At 42.5% G+C, this 23,577-nt stretch overlaps 1 protein-coding gene across 3 annotated transcripts in view; it reads right to left on the reverse strand.

Moving 5' to 3' along the window:
• Positions 1 to 22,956, reverse strand: part of ABAT (4-aminobutyrate aminotransferase) — a 41,322-nt gene extending 18,366 nt beyond the window's left edge. Inside the window, exons 1-4 of one of the 3 annotated variants that reach the window (XM_042438293.1) lie at positions 22,818 to 22,953; positions 11,181 to 11,338; positions 4,026 to 4,161; positions 772 to 869 (exon numbers count right to left, since the gene is read on the reverse strand). In XM_042438293.1, coding sequence (XP_042294227.1) covers positions 772 to 869; positions 4,026 to 4,095 — 168 coding nt within the window. In that variant the 5' untranslated portion in view covers positions 4,096 to 4,161; positions 11,181 to 11,338; positions 22,818 to 22,953. Of the gene's footprint in view, positions 1 to 771; positions 870 to 4,025; positions 4,162 to 7,942; positions 8,077 to 11,180; positions 11,339 to 22,817 lie in introns of those variants that run through there. The other 2 variants (XM_042438292.1, XM_042438294.1) reach the window with 2 other exon arrangements.
• Between the last annotated feature and the right edge of the window lie 621 nt (positions 22,957 to 23,577).

Below are 23,577 nucleotides of genomic sequence, written 5' to 3' on the forward strand. Positions count from 1 at the left end.
AAGCAAGGCTGGGTGAATGTATGCCCACATCGGCCTTAGCTGGCAGAGCCAATAGATCAGGACTGCAAATATAGTTTGATTTTGGCACCTGCAGGCAACCTGACCCAATCTGCAGGATTCTGCCTCTTCCACAGGATTTAGCTGGCTTTTTGTGGCTGTTTTGTGTAACTTGATTCTGATTATGCACACTACAGGGGAGATGCAAGAAGTGGGCTGTAACAATCCACTTTCCTCATGTTTCATCAGGCGTCACAGCCTATTTGATTTAGAGTGTATCACCAAAGAAAATGGAAGGTTAATTCTGCACTCGATACCACACATTCTGTAGGTTTGCTTTGTTCCTCTGAAGGCAATAGGAATGTAAATCTTCCACTATTTCAACCTTGCATGCAAGGATGGATAATTACGGTCATTTTCTCCCCACTGTGGGAGAAAATGATTATTTTCCTGTATGCGAATGTCGCAAAGTGTTCCAGGGGGATTATTCTACAGAGAAATATACTTTTGTATGTGTGTGTACAGGAAACTATTCTGCACAGGCAACATTTGTGTGAGTCCAAAAAGCCCATGCATTCAGAATAATCCCATAGGAATGCTTCAAGACATCTGAATACCAGGAGCAAACTGCAAAAATTCTTCTTCCCAACATGGTTTTTCAACACATCTGAAGGCTTTCCAGTTCAGGGAAGGCTGTTACAGTGTATATTTCTTAAGACTAAAATTATAAGGGGAGGAGAGCAGATTTGAGAGTAGGTCAGTTTATAAGTTTACCCGAGATTTCGGACCAGGGACTTCCGTCTTCATAAGAGGCCCGTCGTAGTCAAACTCCACATCAATTTTAGCTGCAGCTTGACTGATTCCTCTGTGACCTGCAAAGAATAAGAAATCAAGCAATTAAGGGCATTTTAGTTGATTGAAATACAATTTTAAACATAAGGAGGAAGCCCCATTAAGCAGACTGGGGTATAATAGTTAGACAAGTGGTTCCCAAACTTTGGTCCTCTCACTGTTTTGGACTTCAACTCCCAAAAACCACAGCCAGCTTGGCTAACAGGAATTCTGGAAGCTGAAGTATAAAAACATCTGGAGGACCAAAGTTTGGGAATCACTGGATTAGAGATTTGGGTGACCTGGGAGATCCAGGATCTAGTCTCCACTAGGCCATTAAACCCACTGAGTCACCTTAGGTCAGGACCTCTCTCTTTTGCCTAACCTACCTCACAGGACTGTTGTGCAGGTAAAGGAGCCAAGTATGACATAAATATAACTAACAAAACAAATAATAAAATAGATTCCTTTGGCACAACTGGACTTGCATCTGGGAAAGCACACACTGAGATGCTGTAAACTGGCTATATAGGGTGACCCATTAAATTTAAATAGATCTGCCTATTAGAAAACCACAGTACGCATGGCTTTTCTGACAGTACTCTGACATAATCTGTTACTTAATCAAGCAAATCTGCTAGAAGGCCACAGCCCCTCATATCAAATTGAGCAAACATACTAGAACTGAAATAGACTTCTCTTCAAAATCAATGCATGCCTCCAGGGATAAAATCTGATCCTCGTGGATTAGTCAGCTATGGCTTTAGTTAATGAATTGACGGAGTAAGCCTAAGGCATGCCAGACCTACAAAATACGACAGCCAGAGTTTGGAAAAGCTACTTTTGAATTACAAATCTCAGAACCTGCCAGCCACGGTGGTCAATGGCAATTCTAAACGCTGCTTTACAAACTGCAAATGCTAGGATTGCACAGGATGGGATCATAGCAGTTAAAGTGGAATCATAGCGCTATAACGGTGTAGTGTGAGCAGGCCCCATTTTTGGCTAGTTAGTACAATGGATGTCCTTGGGCCAGATGTTCTTTCTTTCACAGTCCTAGCTATAATGGGGATAAAATTGGATAACCCATGTGTGCCGTTCTGACCCTTGGCAGAAGGACAATTTATTATTATTTCCCACCTTTCTCAGTTTGGGGCTCAAAGTGGCTCGCAACAGTGAAAACATAGTTAAAAATTAACAGCCTACAAAAGTGAAAAGGCCATTAAACCATCATAAAATCTGAAACCAGTTGTAGAAAAAAAGATTAAAACAACGACTAAAGTCCAGCACATTATACAAAGCCTTCAAAATCAATTCTCAAAGGCCTGCCAGAATGAAAAAAGATTTTACCTGCTTGTGGAAAGATAGCAAGAAAGGTGCCCACTATTAATATATTAGCAATCATAAAGGGATAAATGCTAACAACAGCTGTTTCAAGTAAGAACTTTATGGATGCACAGAATAACAGGGAGCAAGAAGGGTGCCCACTGTTAGTATGCTAGTAATCATAAAGGGATAAATACTAACAAGAGCCATTTCAAATAAGGATTTTATGGATACACAGAAGTAACAGAGATGTCCTTCTTAAAAAAGCTGCAACGACACCCGCAGAACATTGGCTGGGATGACAATTTTTCCAAGAAGGTCAATTGACCAAATGTTCTCAAGAGGCCAAGATACCGGGATCTGCTGAGCAAGTAAACATCTCTTATGCAATCTCCTGGAAGCAGAGATTGATTTCTTAGACACTTAATGGGTAATATAAGAGGCTCCTGAGGATGAGTGAGCAACAGAACGGAGGGAGTTTGTACTCGGTGAACCCCTCCACACCACAAGGAATTCCAGCGCCTCTCCCTCAAGGATCACAAACCCAAAGGGAGGATTTCAGATCTCCTCAAAGTCAGATTTTGCTCACAGAACAGTGTTATATGCACTTAAAGAAGGAGTCTCACAAGCTGGGCACATTTCTTGAGCACATGGGAGAAACGTTACAGTGCGGACCAGAGGTCAGTGGCATGGATGGACTCCAAACATTGGAAGGAGGTCAAGAGGGCATTCAGCCTTGCCGATAACGTTACTGAGGTTCAATGCTACCATGGCACCCTGGCTGAACTATGGCCCAGGAAGGTGTGTCTGGTTTCCGAATTCACTCTTAGTTATGACTTCAAGGGGTGGCTGAGGGCAGCTGTTCTTGTTGGGATATAGCAACTTCGCATGCGGAGACCTTCCAGTAATGCATGTCTATGGTATTTAATGCCCACTAACAACCCCTCCTCATTGCCCCTCCTCATTTCCTGTTTACCCATGAGGGCACACCTAACCTTTTGTCTCAAGAAGAAGAAGGCAATGATGAGACGCCATTACAGTTGGCCTTTCTTATACACGGATTTTTTATACACGGATTCAAGCATACATGGTTTGAAAATGTTCAAAAAAAGTATAAATTTCAAATATCAAACCTTGATTTTCCATTTTTTTTATAAGGGACACCACTTTGTTTTGTCATTATATTGAATGGGACTTGAGCATACACGGATTTTGTTATACATGGGGGATCTTGGAACCAAACCCCAGCGTATAACAAGGGTCCACTATAGTACTAAACTTGCTTACCTACTAATCTGCATGCCTATGTCCGGAGCTGAAAGGATGCTGGGGTAGCACCTTTCTGGGATGCATGTTTTCTACATCATTTTTCTTGCAACATGCAGCTAGACCTGTGTATCTCTTCATACACAAGATTTTGTAAGTAAACTTATTTTCTTTTCACTTTTAACCAAGTGACTGTATTGGGGACATGTGGTTGGGAGAGGAGTGGAGCTAATTGAGTTTTCCTGCTTGCCTCATATTCCGCTATGTAAACTCTGCTAGTAAGATTAAACAATCTTGCTTACTTTCCTGAGTTTCTAACGATCCTCAAGAAAGAACTACATTTCCCAACAGTTCTCAACCTCAGCACCCACTCTGCCACCTGCAACACAAGGAACACAACACTGCGGTAAGGATTTCTGAGTCAATGCATGCAAAACACATAAGATAATCTAGCGTACTACTCTCAGGCTAGTACTACTATTGTAAGTCCTTAGCTTCCTTATCCACGGACTCTTTATCCACAGATTCAAGCATCCATGGCTCGAAAATATTAAAAAGTATATACACATTCCAAAAAGCAAACCTGCATGTTTTTAACCACCTACCTGCTGCAAATATCCTAGAGTTCTGCTGCAGCGAAGGGGATAAATGTCGGCTCAGCAGCATCAATGCCATTTTGTCTTCTCTTAAGAAAAAGAGCGATCCGAAAGATCTCTTCTTCACCCCTTTCCAGATGACAACCTGGGAGAGACAGGGAAGGAATACAACACAACCCAGGTCATTCTCACATGCCTGTATAGATTCTGTCCCTTTCTTTTCTTAAAAACAAGTTTTGAGACTTTCAAATGTAATTAATTAGAATTACACATCCCCCCAAAATGGTTCCTTGCAATTCTTATCAGTAACTAGTTACCTTTTCTTCATTCAACCATAATGGAAACAATTGCTTCACTCGCTTAAATACTCCCTTGTATCAGAATGCTACAAGCAAAAACAACACACCCCAAAATAGTGGGGCCACACACAACCTACAACTGTAAATCTGATTTAAAATAAACTTTGGATTTAGACCACTTTTAGCACAAGGTTGTTGTGGGAGAATGAATGAGGAAAAGGGAAATGTGAGTGGCGTAGTGGTTTGAATGTTGGACTATGACTCTGGAGACCAGGATTCGATTCCCAGCTTGGCCATGAAACCCAATGGGGGACCTTAGACAAGACACACACTCTCAGCATCAGGAGAAGGCAATGGCAAACCTCCTCTGAATAAATCCTACCAAGAAACCCCATGATAGTGTTGCCATAAGTCGGAAACAACTTGAAGGCACACAACAAGAAGAAGCATACCTCCCTAAAATTTGTTGAGGAAAGGAGTAGGATGAAAATGCAAATTAAAAACCAACCAAACAACCATGCAGAACAATGAGTGTCACTCAAAGGTTTTGTACTCCAACTCCCAAAGGTCCCAGCCTGCTTGGCCAATGGCCAAGGATGATGGGTGATGAAATGCAAACATCTGGAGGACCAAAGACCGGGAACCACTGATTTAGAGAGTGCCAAGTGTTATGCATGTGAGACTTTGGGAATACTCTGGCCAAAAATCCACAACAAACTTCAGATGAAGCAGAAAATTTATTGATAGAACTGGAACAAAGTATCCTTGCCACGTCTTTGCCAAAACTGAAGACCCAGAATGAAATCAGAACCTTAAGATTCCCTCCAACCCCTCCCATTGAGTTGTTTCCCAGCGCCTTTCCCTTTGATGTAGGAACCTTTCCTTTGATTTGTAAAATGGAGGTGGGGGTTTGACCATTTGGTTCCTGTATATCGGATTGGGCTCAGATTCCCAATTGCCCCTCATAATTTACCTGCTGCCATGTCCTACGTGACCATCCGGCTCGTTCCCCATGGAACCCTTCCCCACTCATTTCAAAGTTGCTGCCTATTTGGTTATGTATCTATCTATCTAGCTATGCATCTGTCTGTTCATCTATCCCTCTATCTGTCTGTCTGCTTGTCTGACTGTCTGACAGTTTATCTATTCATCTCTCTAACTATCCATTCCCTCTACTAGCTGTCTTTCCATCTATCTGTCTGTCCTGTCGTCTGTCTGTCTGTCTGTCTGTTCTGTCTAACTATCTATCTATCTATCTATCTATCTATCTACTATCTATCTATCTATCTCTATCTAGCTGTCTGTCTGTCTGTCTGTCTGTCTGTCTGTCTGTCTGTCGGTCTGTCCGGTCTCTGCTATCTATCGAGCTATCGATCTATCTGGCAGAAGACACCCTGAATACTTAATTGAAGGTGGATTCTGACAATGCACACTTTCCTTTTGCTGTCCCAAATGACACAGTAAAGAGTCAAGATTTGAAAGGGATATGGCCAGGATACTTTGCTCAGCCAAACATCTCAGAGGAAAAACAAAAGCTTATCTATGGCACACAGGATGGAACATGTGCTGAAACAAGCCATTCCTTCCCCACAGAGAACCTTGGAAACCCAGCATTCTTTATACCTTCATCAAAGAACGGACCCATCAAACGAAAGTCACAATGGCGAAAAAAGGGACATAAATTTGGAGTATAAATAGCATTTAAGATATCTAGAATGCCACCAACTAAAAAAGATTATACGACTTCCACACACTTGCTCTTACAGGTATTCCACTATAAAGCTTATTGTTACTTTGACGTAATTTGAATTCCATTTTGGGAGAAAGGGATATGAATCGTCTAAATAGATAAATAAATTGTGCTCGGTTTTGTAAGGTCTAATAGGAAAATGGGAAAGATGGAGGATACCTCTACACTGCAAAAATAATGCAGTTTGACACCACTTTAGCTGCCTGGCTCCATCCTATGGAATCCTGGGATTTGTAGTTTGTAGTGGCACCAGAGCTCTCTCACAGAGGAGATGAACTATCTCATCAAACTAAAAACCCCAGAATCCCATTGCATTGAGCACTGGCAGTTAAAGCGGTGTCAAACTACATTCATTCTGAAGGTAAAACAGACCTAGGAGTTATATCCAAAGCTTTGAATATATGCCATCTCAGAGTCAGCGCACAAAATTGTGCTTAGATCTGAATTCAATTGCTAGTTCGGACTAGAACACAAGCACTGATACTGTATACTCTCCAACTCTCCCAGTTTTGCAGGGACAGTCCTAAACTAGTCCTCTATATCTTCCCACTTTCTCAGCTGCTTTTAAAATGTCCCAGATTCTCTCCTTTCCTTTCACTTTCTCCCTTTGTACACAGCTTACTTCAGTTGCTGCAAACTGAGTTCAGGATGCACCCAATTAACTCAATTTGCACTCAATTAATTTGGGGAAAGGAGAGAAAGACAGAAATGTGTGCAGAAACATCTCTTTCCCAGTAGACTCAGGCAAAAGCAAACTGCTGCAGCCTTTCCTAACTTGTCTACTCATCCTCTTTAATAACTTTTGGCCACACTCTGATGTTGCTTGGCCACATTTGTCCCAATTTGAGAAATGTTGGGATGGTACACACTGAATGACAGACCAATACAAATCGCATGGATCCAATGGGTCTACTCTAGCTGAGACAAGGAGTTGCATTTCAGTCAGCATGGGATTAATATCTAAGCGTAACTTCTTTACTAGAGCTACGGATCTTTCTTTCTTTCTTTCTTTCCAGATTTGGCAAATCTTCCTTTCTGCTCCTCTTTGAAACTTCTCAGTTGCTGGATTAACATCAGGGCTCACAGAGGAATTTGCAAAATCTCATTAAAATGCCAGTAGCGTTCCATCCCGTTGCTTCTTCCTCCCCCACTTCACTTTCTCTTTTTGCTTTTCCTCCACTGAATGCATGCAACTAATAATCCCGGAACAGTATTCAAAGCCATCTAAAAATCAAAACAACATGACAAATTGCATCTGAGGAAGCAGACAAGTCGACACAAGTTTATGTGACGATATCTTTTGCATAATCTCAAAGGCGCAACTTTGCACAACAAACTTTTCGGAACTGGGCCTTAATCCTCAACTAAAGAACACTGCTTGCATTTAAAAGATCCCTGGGCAAGTCACACACTCTCAGCCCCAGAAAAGCCAGAGATGAGTTTGCCTTAGGGTTGCAAAGGTCTTGAAGGCATGCAACAACAACAACCACGATATTCTTCACATGGTCAGATTTACCACACAGTTTCTAGGCTTATCTTCTACACTTTCAAGAAGTCCCTAATACTACAAAATGCCACATGGGAGCCCTGAGACATCATCATCATCATCATCATCATCATGTAGATGATAATAGATAATTTATAAAGATGATAATGATTATTATTATTATATCTATTTGTATCCTGCTCTTTTCCCAGAACTGCTCACAATGTTAAAAGAACAATACCAATAAAAATATAGAAAAGTGGTACATTAAAACAGAATTAAAATTGTTGCAGTATTAAAATAGATTGCTTATTAAAAGAATCAGAATGCAGTTAAAAAGTTAAAGTAATTTAAAATGCTTAAAATGATACAACACCCCAAGCCGTGTCACCTGGTTTATTTCCACTGAAACAACTGTTTCTTCTTCTTATTATTAATGAACAACCAGGGAGGGGGATCCCATCCGTGTGGAATACTACCCACATACAGGCAAGGAATCTGTAAAAGTTTAATCCAATTTTGCAATTGACGAGGCAGAATTTCCGGTCTCGGAGCCGAATCTCTCCAAATCTTGGTATGCATCACAGCTGGGAAAGCAGGTCAAATCCAGTTCAGCAATGGTGCTGACTCACAAATCGCACCAGGGTCACTCGATCTCTCTTTCTCTGCTTTCAAGCCTTGTCTTCAGCTTACTTCAATGGCTGGATTCTATGATCCTTGCTTAACACAAATTGCAAATCTTGGCTGTGACTTGCATTGGAGTTTCCATGCTATGGAATTCTGAGGATTGTAGCTTGTTTTAACAGAGAAGGCCAAACATCTCACAAATTACAATTTGCAGTAATCCACAGCATTGAGACATGGCAGTTAAAGTGGTCTCAAACTAGATTATTTCTGCAGTGCGGATGCAGCCCCAATGGGGAAGGGAGTAGTTTATAACAGAAGACACACATACATATATACATACACACTGGCCTAATCCTAGGATGTTGCCAAATTATGGAGAAGGGCAATCCTTCTCAATTCAGAAGCCTTCCAACAGTGATGGTTGGTGGCCTCCATGTCAGTGGGCAGTGGATCCATTCCCAGGTTTACGGCAGATCTGCAGGTATTTATCCAAAGTGCTGAAACAGAGTGAAAATTGGAGCCAGTTCTTGTACCTTTAATGTTTGTGGAGAACAAGGAATTTCAACAGGCATTGCGTGGTACCTGCCTGTGCCACAAACGACACATGCTGAGATTTCTTATTCTACACAACTGCTAAAGGTACAAGTGGCATCTCAAGTTTTAAATCTGGCAACCCTAGTGCTCATCCAACTCCCCAACATAGATTCATAGATTCTCTGAAGATGCCAGCCACATATACTGGCGAAACATCAGGAAGAAATTGTTCTAGAGCATGACCACATAGCCTGAAAACCCCACAAAAAACTATGGATGCTGGCCATGAAAGCCTTTGACTTTACATAGATTCAGTACTTTGGATAGGGCCTTTAAAGCTATCCAACACTTATCCCTAAATAAATCCTTAAATACAATCATAGAGATGGAAGAGACCCCAAGGGCTATGCAGTCAAACCCAATTCCGCCATGCAGCAACACACAATCAAAGCACTCGAAATATGGTCGGCTTCTGTCTGTTTAAAAACCTCCAAAAAAAGAGATTCCACCACTCTCAGAGGCAGCATCTTCCACTATCTTACTGTCAGGAACTTCTTCCTAATGTTGAGCTGGAATCTCTTTTCCTGTAGCATCCATTGCTCTGTGTCCTAATCTCTGAAGCAACAGAAAACAAGTTTGCTCCATCCTAAATATGACATTCTTTCAAATACTTAAACAGGGCTATCATAACCGTCTCTTCTCCAGGCTAAACATACCCAGCTCCCTAAGTCATTCTTCATAAGGCACAGTTTTCAGACCCTTCACTATTGTAGTGACCCTCCTCTGGATACTTTCCAGCTTGTCAACATCTTTTTTGATTTGTGGTGGCTAGAACTGGACACAGGATTATCCCAGGTGAGGCCTGAACAAAGCAGAATACAGTGGCACTATTGGTTCTCTCCATTTGGACACTACACTTCTATTGATGCAGCCTAGGATTGTATTGGTGTCTTTAGCTGCTGCATTACACTGTTGACTCATGCATAGCTTATGGTCTACTAAGACTCCCAGCTCCCTTTCACATGCCCTGCCATCAAGCCGGATGTAACCCATCCTATATCTTAGCTTAGTGTCATCTGCAAATTTGATAAGCAAGCTCCCGGTTCCATCATCCAAACTATTGATAAATAAATTCAAGTCACCTTGCGCCAGCCAATATCTCTCAGCACACTTTCCTTTATAAGGTGATTGTAGGGATAAAGTGGGGCATGGTGGCAGAAGCAAAAAATAATAATGCAGTAAATAATATACTAGAATAAATAATATACTAAATTAAAAAATATTTAGTAAGAGAGAAGGCATTATTTTTCTACAGTTTCCATATTGTGGGTTGCCCTGAGTCTGAGCATCTTGAACCAGTTACATTTCTTGCCCACTCTGAGACAATAAACCTTCACAGCATTTCCTTCTTGTATTTGATGAATTTATACACCAGCTACCCTTCTTCTACCCTTGATGAAGAATTGCTTTCTTTGCCAAGCCCATTGGAAGTTGAAAAAAAAATCTTAATAGATAGGGATTATTGCATTACCTGTAAACATGTACCCCATAGTAGTAGTAGTAGTAGTAGTAATAATAATAATAATAATAGGAGAAGCTTCTTAGCAGATAGCGGCTGTTGTGTTTGGCTGGTTTTTAAATGACAAAAGTCAAAGTCATTTTCGTTCTGGCCTATACAAGGGAGCAGCGAAGAATGGGAGTGTGATAAATCAGGTTTAACGTTTGCATGTTGTATTTTTGGATTGTACCCCATTTAGTTGGTCGGTTAGACTTTGGTTGGTTTTAAAATGACCAAAGTTGAGGTCATTTTGTTTTGGCCTGGAGGATGATGCAGCCATGCAGGGGGGAAAACGGTGCAAAAGTAAAGCTGTTCTTATTCGGTTTTCTACCATTCTTTTTGAATCACCTGGGACTAGGCACAGCAAGGAAGGGTCCTGTGATAAATCAGGTTTGACATTTGCATGCTGTATTTGTGGACTGCGATCCATTTATTATGGGTTGCCTGGCCTGTTTTGCAAATGGCTCAAAGCAAGACAACCGACCAGCCATCCAACCTGCAAGTCACGGCTTCACAATGCAGTCAGGGAAAGTGTGTGCAAAAAGCGAAATTCTCTTAATATGTTTTCTTCCTTCCAACCAATGAGCCAGAAAGAACAGGAACCTCGGGATCTTGCTGTAATTCTTTGCTCCTGAAATGCTGCATGACCACAGAAAATTATGCCATGTACAAACCAGCCATTTCCCGGTATTCTTGCATAGGCGTTCCCCATAAGTTCATGGCCCCAATGTTTGCACCATTGTTTTTTGAAATAATGCTTGCATGCACCATTATGTTTTGAAATAATATTTGCATGCACGCACACCCGGCTCATGCACTCACATCCTTGCATGCACACACAAACACGGAGGCGCACAATGCAAAGCCATAGTAACACAATGTGAGCGGCTGCAGCCTTTTTCTTACTTACCCAGAGAAAACAGCCGCTGCCTCATGTGCCCTGATGAGTTGTCATGGTACCCATGATGGAGAGGGATGCAAAGCACATGGGGATCAGCCAATGAAGGGGAAAGGGAGGGGGGTCCTTTGTGCAATAAATCACCCGGAGGTTGAGCTATTACAGGGTTGCTGTAGAAACCAATGAGAGAAAAACTAGCCAGGAGATATATAATTATTAGACACAAGATCCTCAGTCAGTCCAATAACCAGCAAGCCGCAGGTTTAGACCTTTTTTTGGAGAGGAAGAAAGTGAGGAAAATTGGGGGAATGTATACAATTTCCTTTTTAATACAGACTGCATCCACACTGCAGAATTAACGCAGTTTGGCACTGTTTTAGCTGCCATGGCTCAATGCGATGAAATTCTCTGGGATTTGTAGTTTTGTGGGCCAGGTCTTTGAACCCTTTTGTCCAAATGTTGTGGTTCTGTTGTTGTGCGCCTTCAAGTCATTTCTGACTTGCGGCAACTCTAAGGCGATCTATCATGGGGTTTTCTTGGCAAGGTTTGTTCAGAGAAGGTTTGTTTTTGTCATCCTCTGAGGCTGAGAGAGTGTGACCCGCCCAAGATCACCCAGTGGGTTTCATGACTGTGCTGGGAATCGAACCCTGGTCTCCAGAGTCATCATCTAGCGCACAAACCATCACACAACACTAGCCATGCAACCATGCCAGGAATAAATATACATATATTTTAATTGGCGCTAAGGGCAAATATCTGAGGTTGGTCCTGTTGAACTGTTGGGTGTTTTGACAGTTGCTGGCCCTGATTTCCATCACTAATTAATTTCACCCCACTTGGGACACAACTATAATATCCTCCAGACCATGACAAACATTCAGAGACATCTTGTCCATTTCAAAAAGGGGTCCCGAATGCATTTACATCGTCTTTATTCGAATGTTTGCACTTGTGAACAACCAAACTCGCAAAGATGCACATCAATGTGGATCGATGCAATTCCAGTGTGAATAACAAATTCGTAACGCATGAGATGATTCTCATCCTTGCACTAAAAAAATGATGTATGGATGACCCCCAAGGCGACCCTATCGTCAGTTTTTCTTGGCACGTTTCTTCTGATGGTTTGCCAACGCCAAAATCCTCTGAGGCTGAGAGAGTATGACTTGTCCAAAGTCACCTAGTGGGCTTCCATGGCCAAGCTGAGATTTGAACCCTGATCTCCCAGTGTCTTGGTTGAACGCTCAAACCACTGCAGCATGAAAATAATTTTTCTTTGGGGGGGGGGTGTTTAAAAATGATTCACACCTGGTGTCAAATATGCTAGGTACACCATTGGGATACCCCACATCAGAAACAGTGTGTTGGACACTCTTGTGATGAAAAACCAAAGCGAATGCAAAAGACGACGGGACTTCTCCTGTTTGCATTGCTCTCGGCCCCCACCTTGCTTCCCTTAAACTGCAGTTTCTTGAGACAAGAGATGGAAATGTCAGACCCAGCCATGTCAGTTATGCCTGCAAGAAAGCAAACTAGGCCACATGAGCGTCACAAAGGAGAAGGCAAACCAAACAGGACAATCGCTGCCGCATCTAGTTCATCATTTCAGAGGCAGACGCTCTCAAACCAGCCAACTTTTAAATAAACCTGACCTGAAGTGATTCAAGTTCTAGCTCCCAATGTAAAATACCTCCAGTGCCTATGATGTAACAGACTACTGAAGTAGATTCAGGCAAAATTTTGACTTCCAGAGGCTACAACTCTCAGGGGTCTGAATGCCCCTATCTCTGTCTCGCTACCTTCCCTGAGATGTTTGGTACCAGATCTGTAATCTTAAAATCCTGCTCAGGTTAAATTCTAAAGCAGGGGTAGGCAACCTTTTTGAGCCGGGGGCCGGGTTGCTGTCCCTCAGACAACTGGGGGACTGAAGCCAAAAAATAAATAATTAAATATTTTTTAAAAAAATTAAATATATAAATAAACCAGGACAAATGTAGGACAAAATTTTCAAATGGAAGACACTTTTTTTTAAAAATGGAGGACACGCGAAAAAATTTGCTGATTTTTAAAAAAATGTTAATATAAATGCATTTTTCTGAGGCTTCTACAGACAATTGCCCCCCAAAGGCCCTGGCGGCAATCGGTGGCAGGACCGGGCTGGGGCTGGTCCCAAGGCCTTGCCAGGCCACATCTGGCCCGCGGGCCGCAGGTTGCCTACCCCTGTTCTAAAGCAAAGTTTGCCAGACTTTGGTACCTTTAAGACTTGGGTAGATAAGTTCATCCTTTAAAGAAGTGTTTTCCAAACTTTGGTCTCCCAGGTGTTTTGGGCTTCTGTTCCCAGAAGCCATATCCAGTTGAGCCAAAAACCAGGGATTTGGGGAGTTGAAGTCCAAAACAACTGGTGGACCAAAATTTGAGAAACAATTGCTTTAAAATATAAATCTTAACAAAAAGGCTGGCTATGCTTTGGAGTCATGCATCTGTCATAGTAGGGACAAGGAAACAAGAGAGACATGTTTTCTCAGTGGCTTTTCTAAGAACAGTCTTTTAATGTCTTTGGAGTTGTCTTTTAATGTTGGCAAAGCATGTGTTTTATGGGGAAGCTACAAAGAAAGAAAGAGGGATGCTGTTCTGAGATTATCCCTACTATGACAGCCAGATGCATGACCCCAAAGCATAGCAAGCCTTTTTGTTTAGATTTATATTTTTCATAAGTAAATTTACCATTCTTCCCAACCAATTCCAGACAACACAGTCAAATTCTTGAATCCAACAGCAGCATATTTGCGTTCATTCAGGTGCAATTCCCTAAGGGAATCTTCAAATTCTATACACTTCCAAATGACAAACTCTCCATGAACTTTCCACATGTTTTTCCTTTAAAGCAGTGTTACCCAAACTTTGGTCCTCCAGATGTTTTGGACTCCTGCTCCCAAAATCACTGATGGTTGGCTCAACTGGATAGGGCTTCTGGGAACTGAAGCTCAAAACACCCGGAGGACCAAAGTTTGGGAAACAATGCTTTAAAGGATACAAAGCAAACTGTCTACCCAAGCTTTAAAAGTACCAAAGTCTGGCAACCATTGCTTTAGATTTCAATCTGAGCAGGTTTTAAGATGACAGATTTGGTTCTGTTCACAGATGCAGCCTTTCTAGGGTATCATTGCAAAATCATTGCAAGGAAATCACAGTCTAAAACCTAGGGAACACTCTGTATGCTGCTGCAAGTTCCCTCTGCAGCAAATCTTTATTGAGCGCTACGTTTCATAGACTGATTCAGTGATCAAATCAGTGATGTGTTCTCCTCTCTTTTCCCCCTGCGGCCAACAGTGCAGTTAATCAGAGGTTTCCATAGTGAGTTTACAGAATGGGCCTGCAAAGCTCAATTGTTTAAGCAGAATATTGATTTTTAAAAAATAATGATAGGTAAGGATCTGTCTGTAGTGAGACATTGGCTGGACTCCCACTGGTCACTTTCAACTGGAGTTAAACTCCAATGAATCAATTTTTCAATGGTGAGTCAACACTTAGGGTGTATCCACACTGCAGAATGAAAGCATCCTGACACCACTTTAACTGTAAGATGTAAATTCATCCAACAGAATTCTGGGAATTGTAGTTTGGTGAAAAATTCCACCTGGTCTAAGGACTCCAAGTCCCACCAAGTCCAGACTCTTGATAGCACAGAAATCTACCGACGAAGCGTTTCTGAGACGTGATCAACCTCTGCTTCAGATTCCAAAAAAAGAAGAAGCTACCACCTTCCAAGGCAGTTTATTCCACTGCGTTCCATCCACTTCTAGCCAATCCCATCATCTAAGTACCACCTCTTACCTGATATCACAACAGACATTTTCCTAGTAAATGAATGTATGGGAATCCCACTGATTCTGCTTCCTTGAGGCATTTACTTATCCCGAGAAGTGTCCTGTCAGACAATTTAGGTACCCAAGCAGAGATATAAACATTGGTTTTTATACTGTATTTTATTTATTTATTGTATTTTATTTTATTATCTTTATTTTTACTGTTGTAACCCACCTGGATTCCTTGTGATTGGGCGGGCTATAAATAAATTATTATTATTATTATTATTATTATTATTATTATTGGTGTTCATCTCTTCCAAATAGGGTTGCCACAATGAAAACATCTGTACTTTTAAATGAGGGAAAAACCAGGAACTCTTGATGAAATGTCTTCTGCTGTACAACCATTAAAGGTAAAGGAACTCTCTCCAGATTTCACTAAAGCAACCCTATTTCAAAGGAGGCCATTTGGTGGGTGGGTGTCTATACCTTCACATCGCCTGTTGATTTAGAATGACCCCATGAATTTCTTAGTTTTTCTTAGGCAAGGAATACTCAAAGGTGGTTTTGGCAGTTCCTTCCTCTGAAATATAGCCCACAGCAACTTGTATTCATTGGCAGTCTTCCATCCAAGTTCTAACCAGGGATGACCCTGCTTATCTTCCAATATCAACGAGGATCTGATGCCTTTAGGGAATTTAGGCCCCATAGGTTACCTGACAAACTCTTATTCCAACCATTACTGCAGCCACCACCACCATTCCTCTGAAGTTAGCAATGACAAATCTGTCACACCAAGCCTCACTAACCCCAATACAGTCGGCCCTTCTTATACACGGATTTTTTATACACGGATTCAAGCGTACACGGTTTGAAAATGTTCAAAAAAAGTATAAATTTCAAATATCAAACCTTGATTTTCCATTTTTTATAAGGGACACCATTTTGCTATGTCATTATATTTAATGGGACTTGAGCATACACGGATTTTGTTATACATAGGGGATCTTGGAACCAAACCCCAGCGTATAACAAGGCTCCACTGTACATCAAGCAAAGCAACTTCAACTCCTGGCAAACAGTTGCCAGTGAAAGGCTTCCTGGTGTTTTGCATCCTCCCTTTGAGAGAGGCAGCTGCTTGCAACAGATTACTTGATTTGGCTGAAAATCTATTTGCATGATGTCTCCCTGGAACCTCCTGGGTAAATACATCTGATGCCTCTTACAACAGTCCTTCAGTTGCAAAGTTTCTGGTTGCATCCCACTTCCATGTTTACCTCTGAAGCAAGGGTGGGGAATGTGTGACCCTCCTGATGCTCAACTCCCATCAGCCCCATCAATGTGGGCAATAGTCTTGGGTGATGGGAACTAGAGTCTAACAAGACACGGAAGGTCACACCTATCTCACAGGTGCCTTAAAGAACTGTAGGAAACTTTGTGGAGTCTCTTAAATCCATGGAGTCTTTGACATTAAGACTGCAGGGGAAAGAGGCCTCAAGTAACATTTGTTAGAGCGCAGTGTGAAGTTGTTCTATGATTCAGATTACAGCTAGGAAAAGTTAACTTTTCGGATTACAGTTCCCAGAATGTGGTCATGCTGGTGGGGGAATCTGGAAGTTGTAATCCCCAAAGGAAAATGTCCCACCCTTCGCTGAAATGGCAGTCTTAAAAGTCTTTCTTCTTTGTCTGTGCCATGACTAAGTTAAGTGCAAGGACTAAAGTACAACTGTCGGTTTTTATAACTTATGTTATATTACGGCAATTGATAACTGGTTTTATAACACAACACCTGCAATGCAAGGTCTTTCTGCCACCCCACACCATTGGAGAAGAAAAACTCAACAAAGTGAAGCAAAGATGGGGGATACCCCAAAGTAACACAGATAAAAATTGGGCTCCAAACACCCCTTTTGGCATAAATCCGATGTCAAATCCAGAATAAATCCAACACTTAGTCCCTCCCTTGCAATGCATGAAGCCCATTTTCATTTCTACAGTGCAGATGCACCCACTCTATTTAATAAAAAGAGGAATTATCTCTAAGCCATGGGTGGGAATCATGTGGCTTTCCAAATGTTGCTGGACTGCAATTCCCAGAATGCTTCATTACTGGCTATACTGGCTAGGGCTGCTGAGTTTTACACTCCGATAATATCTGGAGGACCACATGACACCCAGCCCTGGTTTATGGCCCAAATCCTATGGTCAGTCCTAATGAGAGAAGACCCATGTTGACTCCACCATTCAAGAGAAGTTTCTTTTTTAATGAATAGGATAGAGGAATGAGTTTAATTTTATTCTGTTCCAAAGGAGAATAAAATAGAACCAGAAATGCCTGCAGCACAAGGCAACCTTTAACCCTCAATTATGATTTGTCTTCACATGTTGAATCTGGTCTCTGCCAGGGGGTCAACTTGAGCACTGGCTGTTCAATCCAACCCTTTTGTTTACTACTAAAGCTGACTAAAACCCAGTGCTCATGCTTCAGTGTATACCTGTTGGGGTGCGTAGCAGGTTTGCCATGTACCTGAACTTTAAGGCTTCTGGGAGTGAGGTCCTCTGAAAGGTGGCAAAGGGGTTCAAAGAGGGTGATCTACAGAGGAATCTGTGCCTGATGTTATGGTGGGAGTCTACTACAGACCCCCAAGTCAGACGGAGGAATTGGATGATATCTTTCTAGAACAGATGACCACACACTCAGAAAGGAGAGATGTAGTAGTGATGGGGGACTTCAACTATCCTGATATTTGCTGAAATTCAAACTCAGCCAAATCCTCAAGGTCTAGCAAATTCCTCACTTGCCTTGAAGACAATTTCATTGTCCAAAAGGTGGAAGAGGCAACAAGGGGATCAGCTGTTTTAGATCTGATCCTAACCAACAGGGATGACCTAGTTAATGGAGTGCAAGTGGTGGGATCCTTAGGTGGAAGTGACCATGTTCTCATACAGTTTGTTATACAATGGAAAGGAGAAGCCAGGCATAGTCAAACACGCATTCTAGACTTTAGGAAAGCCGATTTTAGTAAACTTAAAGAAATACTGAGTGTGATCCCATGGTCAACAATACTAAAAGAGAAGGGAGTTCAGGAAAGATGGGAGTTTCTCAAAAGGGAGATACTGAAGGCACAATGTCAAAACAGTTCCAATGAGGAAGAAAAATGGGAGATGTTTCATGAAACCAGGATGGATGACTAAGGAACTTTCAACAGAGCTAAGTTTTAAATGGAACATGTATAAGAAATGGAAAAATGGGGAAATCACCAAAGAGAAATTCAAACAAATAGCAAGCACATGTAGGGGTAAAGTCAGAAAAGCTAAAGTGCAAAATGAACTCAGGCTTGCTAGAGAGGTTAAGAACAATAAAAGATGAATTTTGGGATATGTTCGCAGCAAAAGGAAGAAGGAGGAAATGGTAGGACCACTGCGTGGAGAAGATGGCAAAATGCTAACAGAAGACAGAGAAAAGGCAGAATTACTCAACACCTTCTTTGCATCAGTCTTCTCAGAAAAGGCAAAGAGTGCTCAGCCTGAAGAAAATGAACAGAGGACAGAATAGGAGAATTTCAGCCCAGAATATGTACAGGATTACCTGGTTAATCTAAATGAATTTAAGTCTCCCGGACCAAATGAACTACATCCAAGGGTATTAAAAGAACTGGCAAATGTAATATCAGAGCCATTGGCTCTCTGAAAACTTTGAAAACTCCTGGAGAACAGGAGAAGTCCCAGTAGACTGTAGGAGGGCAAATGTTGTCCCCATCTTCAAAACGGGGGAAAAAGAAGATCCAAACAATTACTGCCCAGTTAGTCTGACATCAATACCAGGAAAGATTCTAGAGCAGATAATTAAACAGAGAGTCTGTGAACATCTAGAAAGCAAAGTCATAATCACAAAAAGTCAACATGTGTTTCAGAGAAAGAAGTCATGCCAGACAAATCTAATCTCTTTCTTTGATAAAATTACCAGCTTGTTAGATGAAGGGAATGCTGTGAATATAGTATATCTTGATTTCAGTAAGGCCTTTGACAAAGTTCCCCATTACATTCTTGCAAACAAGCTTGTAAAATGTGGGCTAGACAAGGAAACTGTTACATGGATTTGTCATTGGTTGACTGACCAAAGCCAAAGGGTGCTCAGCAATGGCTCCTTTTCATCCTGGAGAGAAGTGACCAGTGGGGTCCCACATAGGCTTGCCATAACCCGGCAGACCCCGTGCCATTCACGGTTTCGGGGGGCCCCTCCCGGTCACGGTCCGGTTTGGGCCCCCACCCGTGCCTTGTTCCCGGTTTGGGGGGCCCGCTCCGGCCATTGCCGCTGCTGCTAATGCGGCTGCTGCGGCGCCGACCCACCTCCTCCTCCGGCTCCACCTTCCTCCTCTTCCTCGGCGGGCCGGCGGCAGAAGCGCCGCTGCCACCGCGCCCCCACTGGGAGGGCTTGCGCGCTGCCCAGGCCTCAGTAGGGGCCAGTGGCAGTGTGCGCGCCTTCCCCATTCCCTCCGCACGCGCGCCTGCTCCATTCCCTCTGCGCGCGCGCCTGCTCACTCCGCTTCCCTTCCTCCCGTGCCAGCTATCCTAAGGAGGAGGAAGGGGGAGAGGAGGAGGAGGAGGAGGAAGGAGCCAGAGGAAGGGTGCCTGAAGGCCAGGGCAGAATTGGGCCACAGAAGGAGGAGGAGGAGGCAGAGGAAAGCTGAGTCAGTGGCCATTAGGTCTGCCTTGCTATTTGGGGGCTTTAAATTTATTTTAAAATATAATACTTATTTTATGTAATTAATTTTTATTATTGCTTGTTTTATTTTATTTTATTTCATTAATTTTTATTATTGCTTGTTTTTATTTTATTACATTAATTTTTATTATCAAATATATACACCCCTGCCTTGTTTTTTATTTATTTTTTCATTATTTTTTATTATTAAATATATGCAAATGCATTTTTTGTGTATTTATGGTGCTTTGAATGCTAACAAGTCTGCCTTTCTTGGCCAATTATAGTGATGATGATGATGATGATGATATTGATATCAACAAGCCTCTGAGGCACGGCCAATGTAACTTGCTGTGATTTTTACAAACTCATGCGCAGTGAAGAAAAACCACAGTCCCTTGCCCAAGTACACACTTCTGAGAAGTAAAGTTGAACCCGAGGGCAAGTCCATTTCTGCCCTCTGTCTAGGAATAATGCCAAAATGTCCTCCATTTTGATCATGCCTAAAAACATGCATTTATATTAACATTTTAAAAAAAGCCTCAATTTTTTGCGCGTCCTCCATTTTTATAAAAATGTGTCCTACATTTGAAAATGTTGCCCTACATTTGTCCCGGTTTGGAGGTCCTCACTTATGGCAACCCTAGTCCCACAGGGGTCTTTCCTGGGCCCAGTGCTATTCAACATCTTTATCAATGACTTAGATGACAGAATCGGGGGCATACTTATCAAATTTGCAGATGATCTCAAATTAGGAGGAATAGCTAATACCCCAGAGGACAGGATCAAAATTCAAAATGACCTAAATAGACTAGAAAGCTGGGCCAAAGCTAACAAAATGAAATTGAACATGGAGAAATCTAAGGTACTGCACTTAGGGCAGAAAAATGAAATGCACAGATATAGGATGGGTGACACCTGGCTGAATGAAACTACATATGAAAGGGATCTGGGAATCCAAGTAGACCACAAGTTGAACATGAGTCAACAGTGTGATGCAGCAGCTAAAAAGGCCAATACTATTTTAGGCTGCATCAATAAAAGTATAGTGTCTAGATCAGGGGTAGGCAACCTTTTTGAGCCGGGGGCCGGGTTGCTGTCCCTCAGACAACTGGGTGGCCGAAGCCAAAAAATAAATAAGTAAATAAATAATATAGGGCAACATTTTCAAATGTAGGACACATTTTTTAAAAATGGAGGACATGCAAAAAATTTGATGATTTTTAAAAAATGTTAATATAAATGCATGTTTCTTAGGCATGATCAAAATGGAGGACATTTGGGCCTCAGAAGCTGGCTGATATCAATATCACCATCACCATCACCACCATCATCATCACTATCATTGTTAAAGCAGACCTTTTAGCATTAAAAGTACCGAAAATACACAGAAATGCACTTTGGAAAGTCACACTGGCCGTTACAGACAGCCAAAAAAGCGCTTCGAGTCACAGTGGAGGTAGGGTGTTTCAAGGATGCATCGTCAAGAGTCCAGAAGCCATACCAAAGCCACGCTCCAGTCCTTAGAGATGGAGTGTGGCTTTGGTGCGACTTCTGGACTCTTAGGACGCATGCATCATTGAAACACCATACCTCCACTGTGACTCGAAGCAGCTTTATTTTGGCTGTCTGTAACAGGCCACTGTCTCACCTTCAGAAAGAGTCTTCTTCTTCTTCCTCCTCCTCCTCCTTCCTGCTCGGAGGGGGCCAGGCAGGGCGAAGAAGCCTCGCTGAAGCTAGGATCCTTGGCCCTGCCTGTCCGCCAGCTGAGGGCCCCGCACTGGCGGCAATCGGTGGCAGGACTGGGCTCGGGCCAGTCCCAAGGCCTCACGGGGCCAGATTCGGACTGTGGGCCGGGGGTTGCTGACCCCAGGTCTAGATCAAGGGAAGTAATAGTGCCACTATATTCTGCTCTGGTCAGGCACCACCTAGAATACAGTGTCCAGTTCTGGGCATCACAATTCAAAAAGGACACTGAGAAACTGGAGCGTGTCCAAATGAGGGCGACTAAAATGGTGAAGGGTCTGGAAACCATGAAGCCCTATGAGGAAAGACTTAGGGAGCTGGGGATGTTTAGCCTGGAGAAGAGAAGGTTAAGAGGTGATATGATAGCCCTGTTTAAATACTTGAAGGGATGTCATATTGAGGAGGGAGCAAGCTTGTTTTCTGCTGCTACAGAGACTAGGACCCGGAGCAATGGATGCAAGCTCCAGGAAAAGAGATTCCACCTCAACATTAGGAGGAACTTCCTGACAGTAAAGGCTGTTCGACAGTGGAACAAACTCCCTTGGAGTGTAGTGGAGTGTCCCTCCTTGGAGGTCTTTAAACAGAGGCTGGATGGTTATCTGTCGGGATGCTTTGATTGAGAATTCCTGCATGGCAGAATAGGATTGGACTGGATGGCCCTTGCAGTCTTTTCCAACTCTAGGATTCTATGATTCTCCATTCTTCTGACTATGCTCAGTGGTCTTTCTTGACCTCCCCAAGTGAACCACCAAACTGCTGCTTGTGTCCTGGTCTCCTCAGGTAAACCATCAACCAAGCATCCCTCTCCTGGCTTTCCCAGATCAACCTCCAAACAGGCACTCCTTGTCCTAGCCTCTCCAGGTACGCTGACTCCACAGGTGACCCTCTCCTGGCCTCCTCAAGTGGACCACCAACCCTGGTTACTTGGCCTCCCTGGTGACCCAATGGTACCAATGGGCTCTTTAGGGTACCGATGGGCTTTTTAGCGTGCCATTGGTTTTTTTTAAAGGTACCAATGGGCTTTCTGGCTATCAATGAGCTCTTTAGGGTACCAATGGTCTTTCTAGGATACCATTGGGTTTTTTAGGATACCAATGAGCTTTTAGGGTACCATTGTGTTTTTTAGGGTACCACTGGGTTTCTAAGGATACCAATGGGCTTTTTAGGGCACCAACGGGTTACGAGGACAGATGGATCCAACCTTTCCTAAAAAAAGATGATGAAAGCAGGAATGATAATAATAATAAATGGGGAGGAGAAATGAGAGATTCCGAGCTAGAATATGAATTACATGCGATGTTTGCCCTCATTCCAGAGGCAGCAAGAAGGTGGCTGCGGCTCAGCCTGGCAGGGAGGGGAACCACCAGGGCTCCCTCCGGCTCCACTCACCGCTTCCTCCGCGGAACCGAGCCCCGTTCGCCTCCGAGGGGCCCCCAAAGGCTTCCACCGCCTTCGCCGCCGGAGTCTTCCCGCTGAGCTGTGACTGGGGCGCCCAGGAGGACGAGCACAGCTGGCTGGTTCTCCGAATGCGCCGTAGCCAATCAGAGGGGCGCTCTGGCCGCTCCGCTATGGCGCTGGCCAATGGGAGCGACCGGGGAAGACACACCCCTTCAGCTCAGCAAGAGAGCCAGGAGGAGGAGGAGGAGGAGGCGATCTTCTAAAAAGGGGACATTGGGAGTAAATAATGGGAAGCCCCTCTTTTTCTATAGCAGTGTTGGCTCTCAGAGGAGGATTTAAATATCAATAATAATAATAATAATAATAATAATAAACATGATACTACCAATAGTAGTAGCTCCTATAGTAGTAATACTAAATCAATACTAAAATCAATACCAAAATCGATAATAATAATAATAGTAACAGATGATGATATCAATAACAGTAGTACTAAAACCAGTACTAAAATCAATAATAAAATCAAACAATAACAGATAATGATAATGATCATAATAATAGTAAGACTAAATACTAAAATCAATAGTATTAATACTAAAAATCAATAAAATCAAACAATAACAAATAATGAGAATGAGAATAATAGTAAGACTAAAATCAATACTAAAATCAACTGCAATAACAACAGTAATAGTAACAGATGACCAGTACTAAATAGTAGTAATACTAAAATCAATAATATAATCAACAA

This window comes from Sceloporus undulatus, chromosome 8 (genome assembly GCF_019175285.1).
Source record: "Sceloporus undulatus isolate JIND9_A2432 ecotype Alabama chromosome 8, SceUnd_v1.1, whole genome shotgun sequence".
In the NCBI taxonomy this organism is placed as follows: domain Eukaryota; kingdom Metazoa; phylum Chordata; class Lepidosauria; order Squamata; family Phrynosomatidae; genus Sceloporus; species Sceloporus undulatus.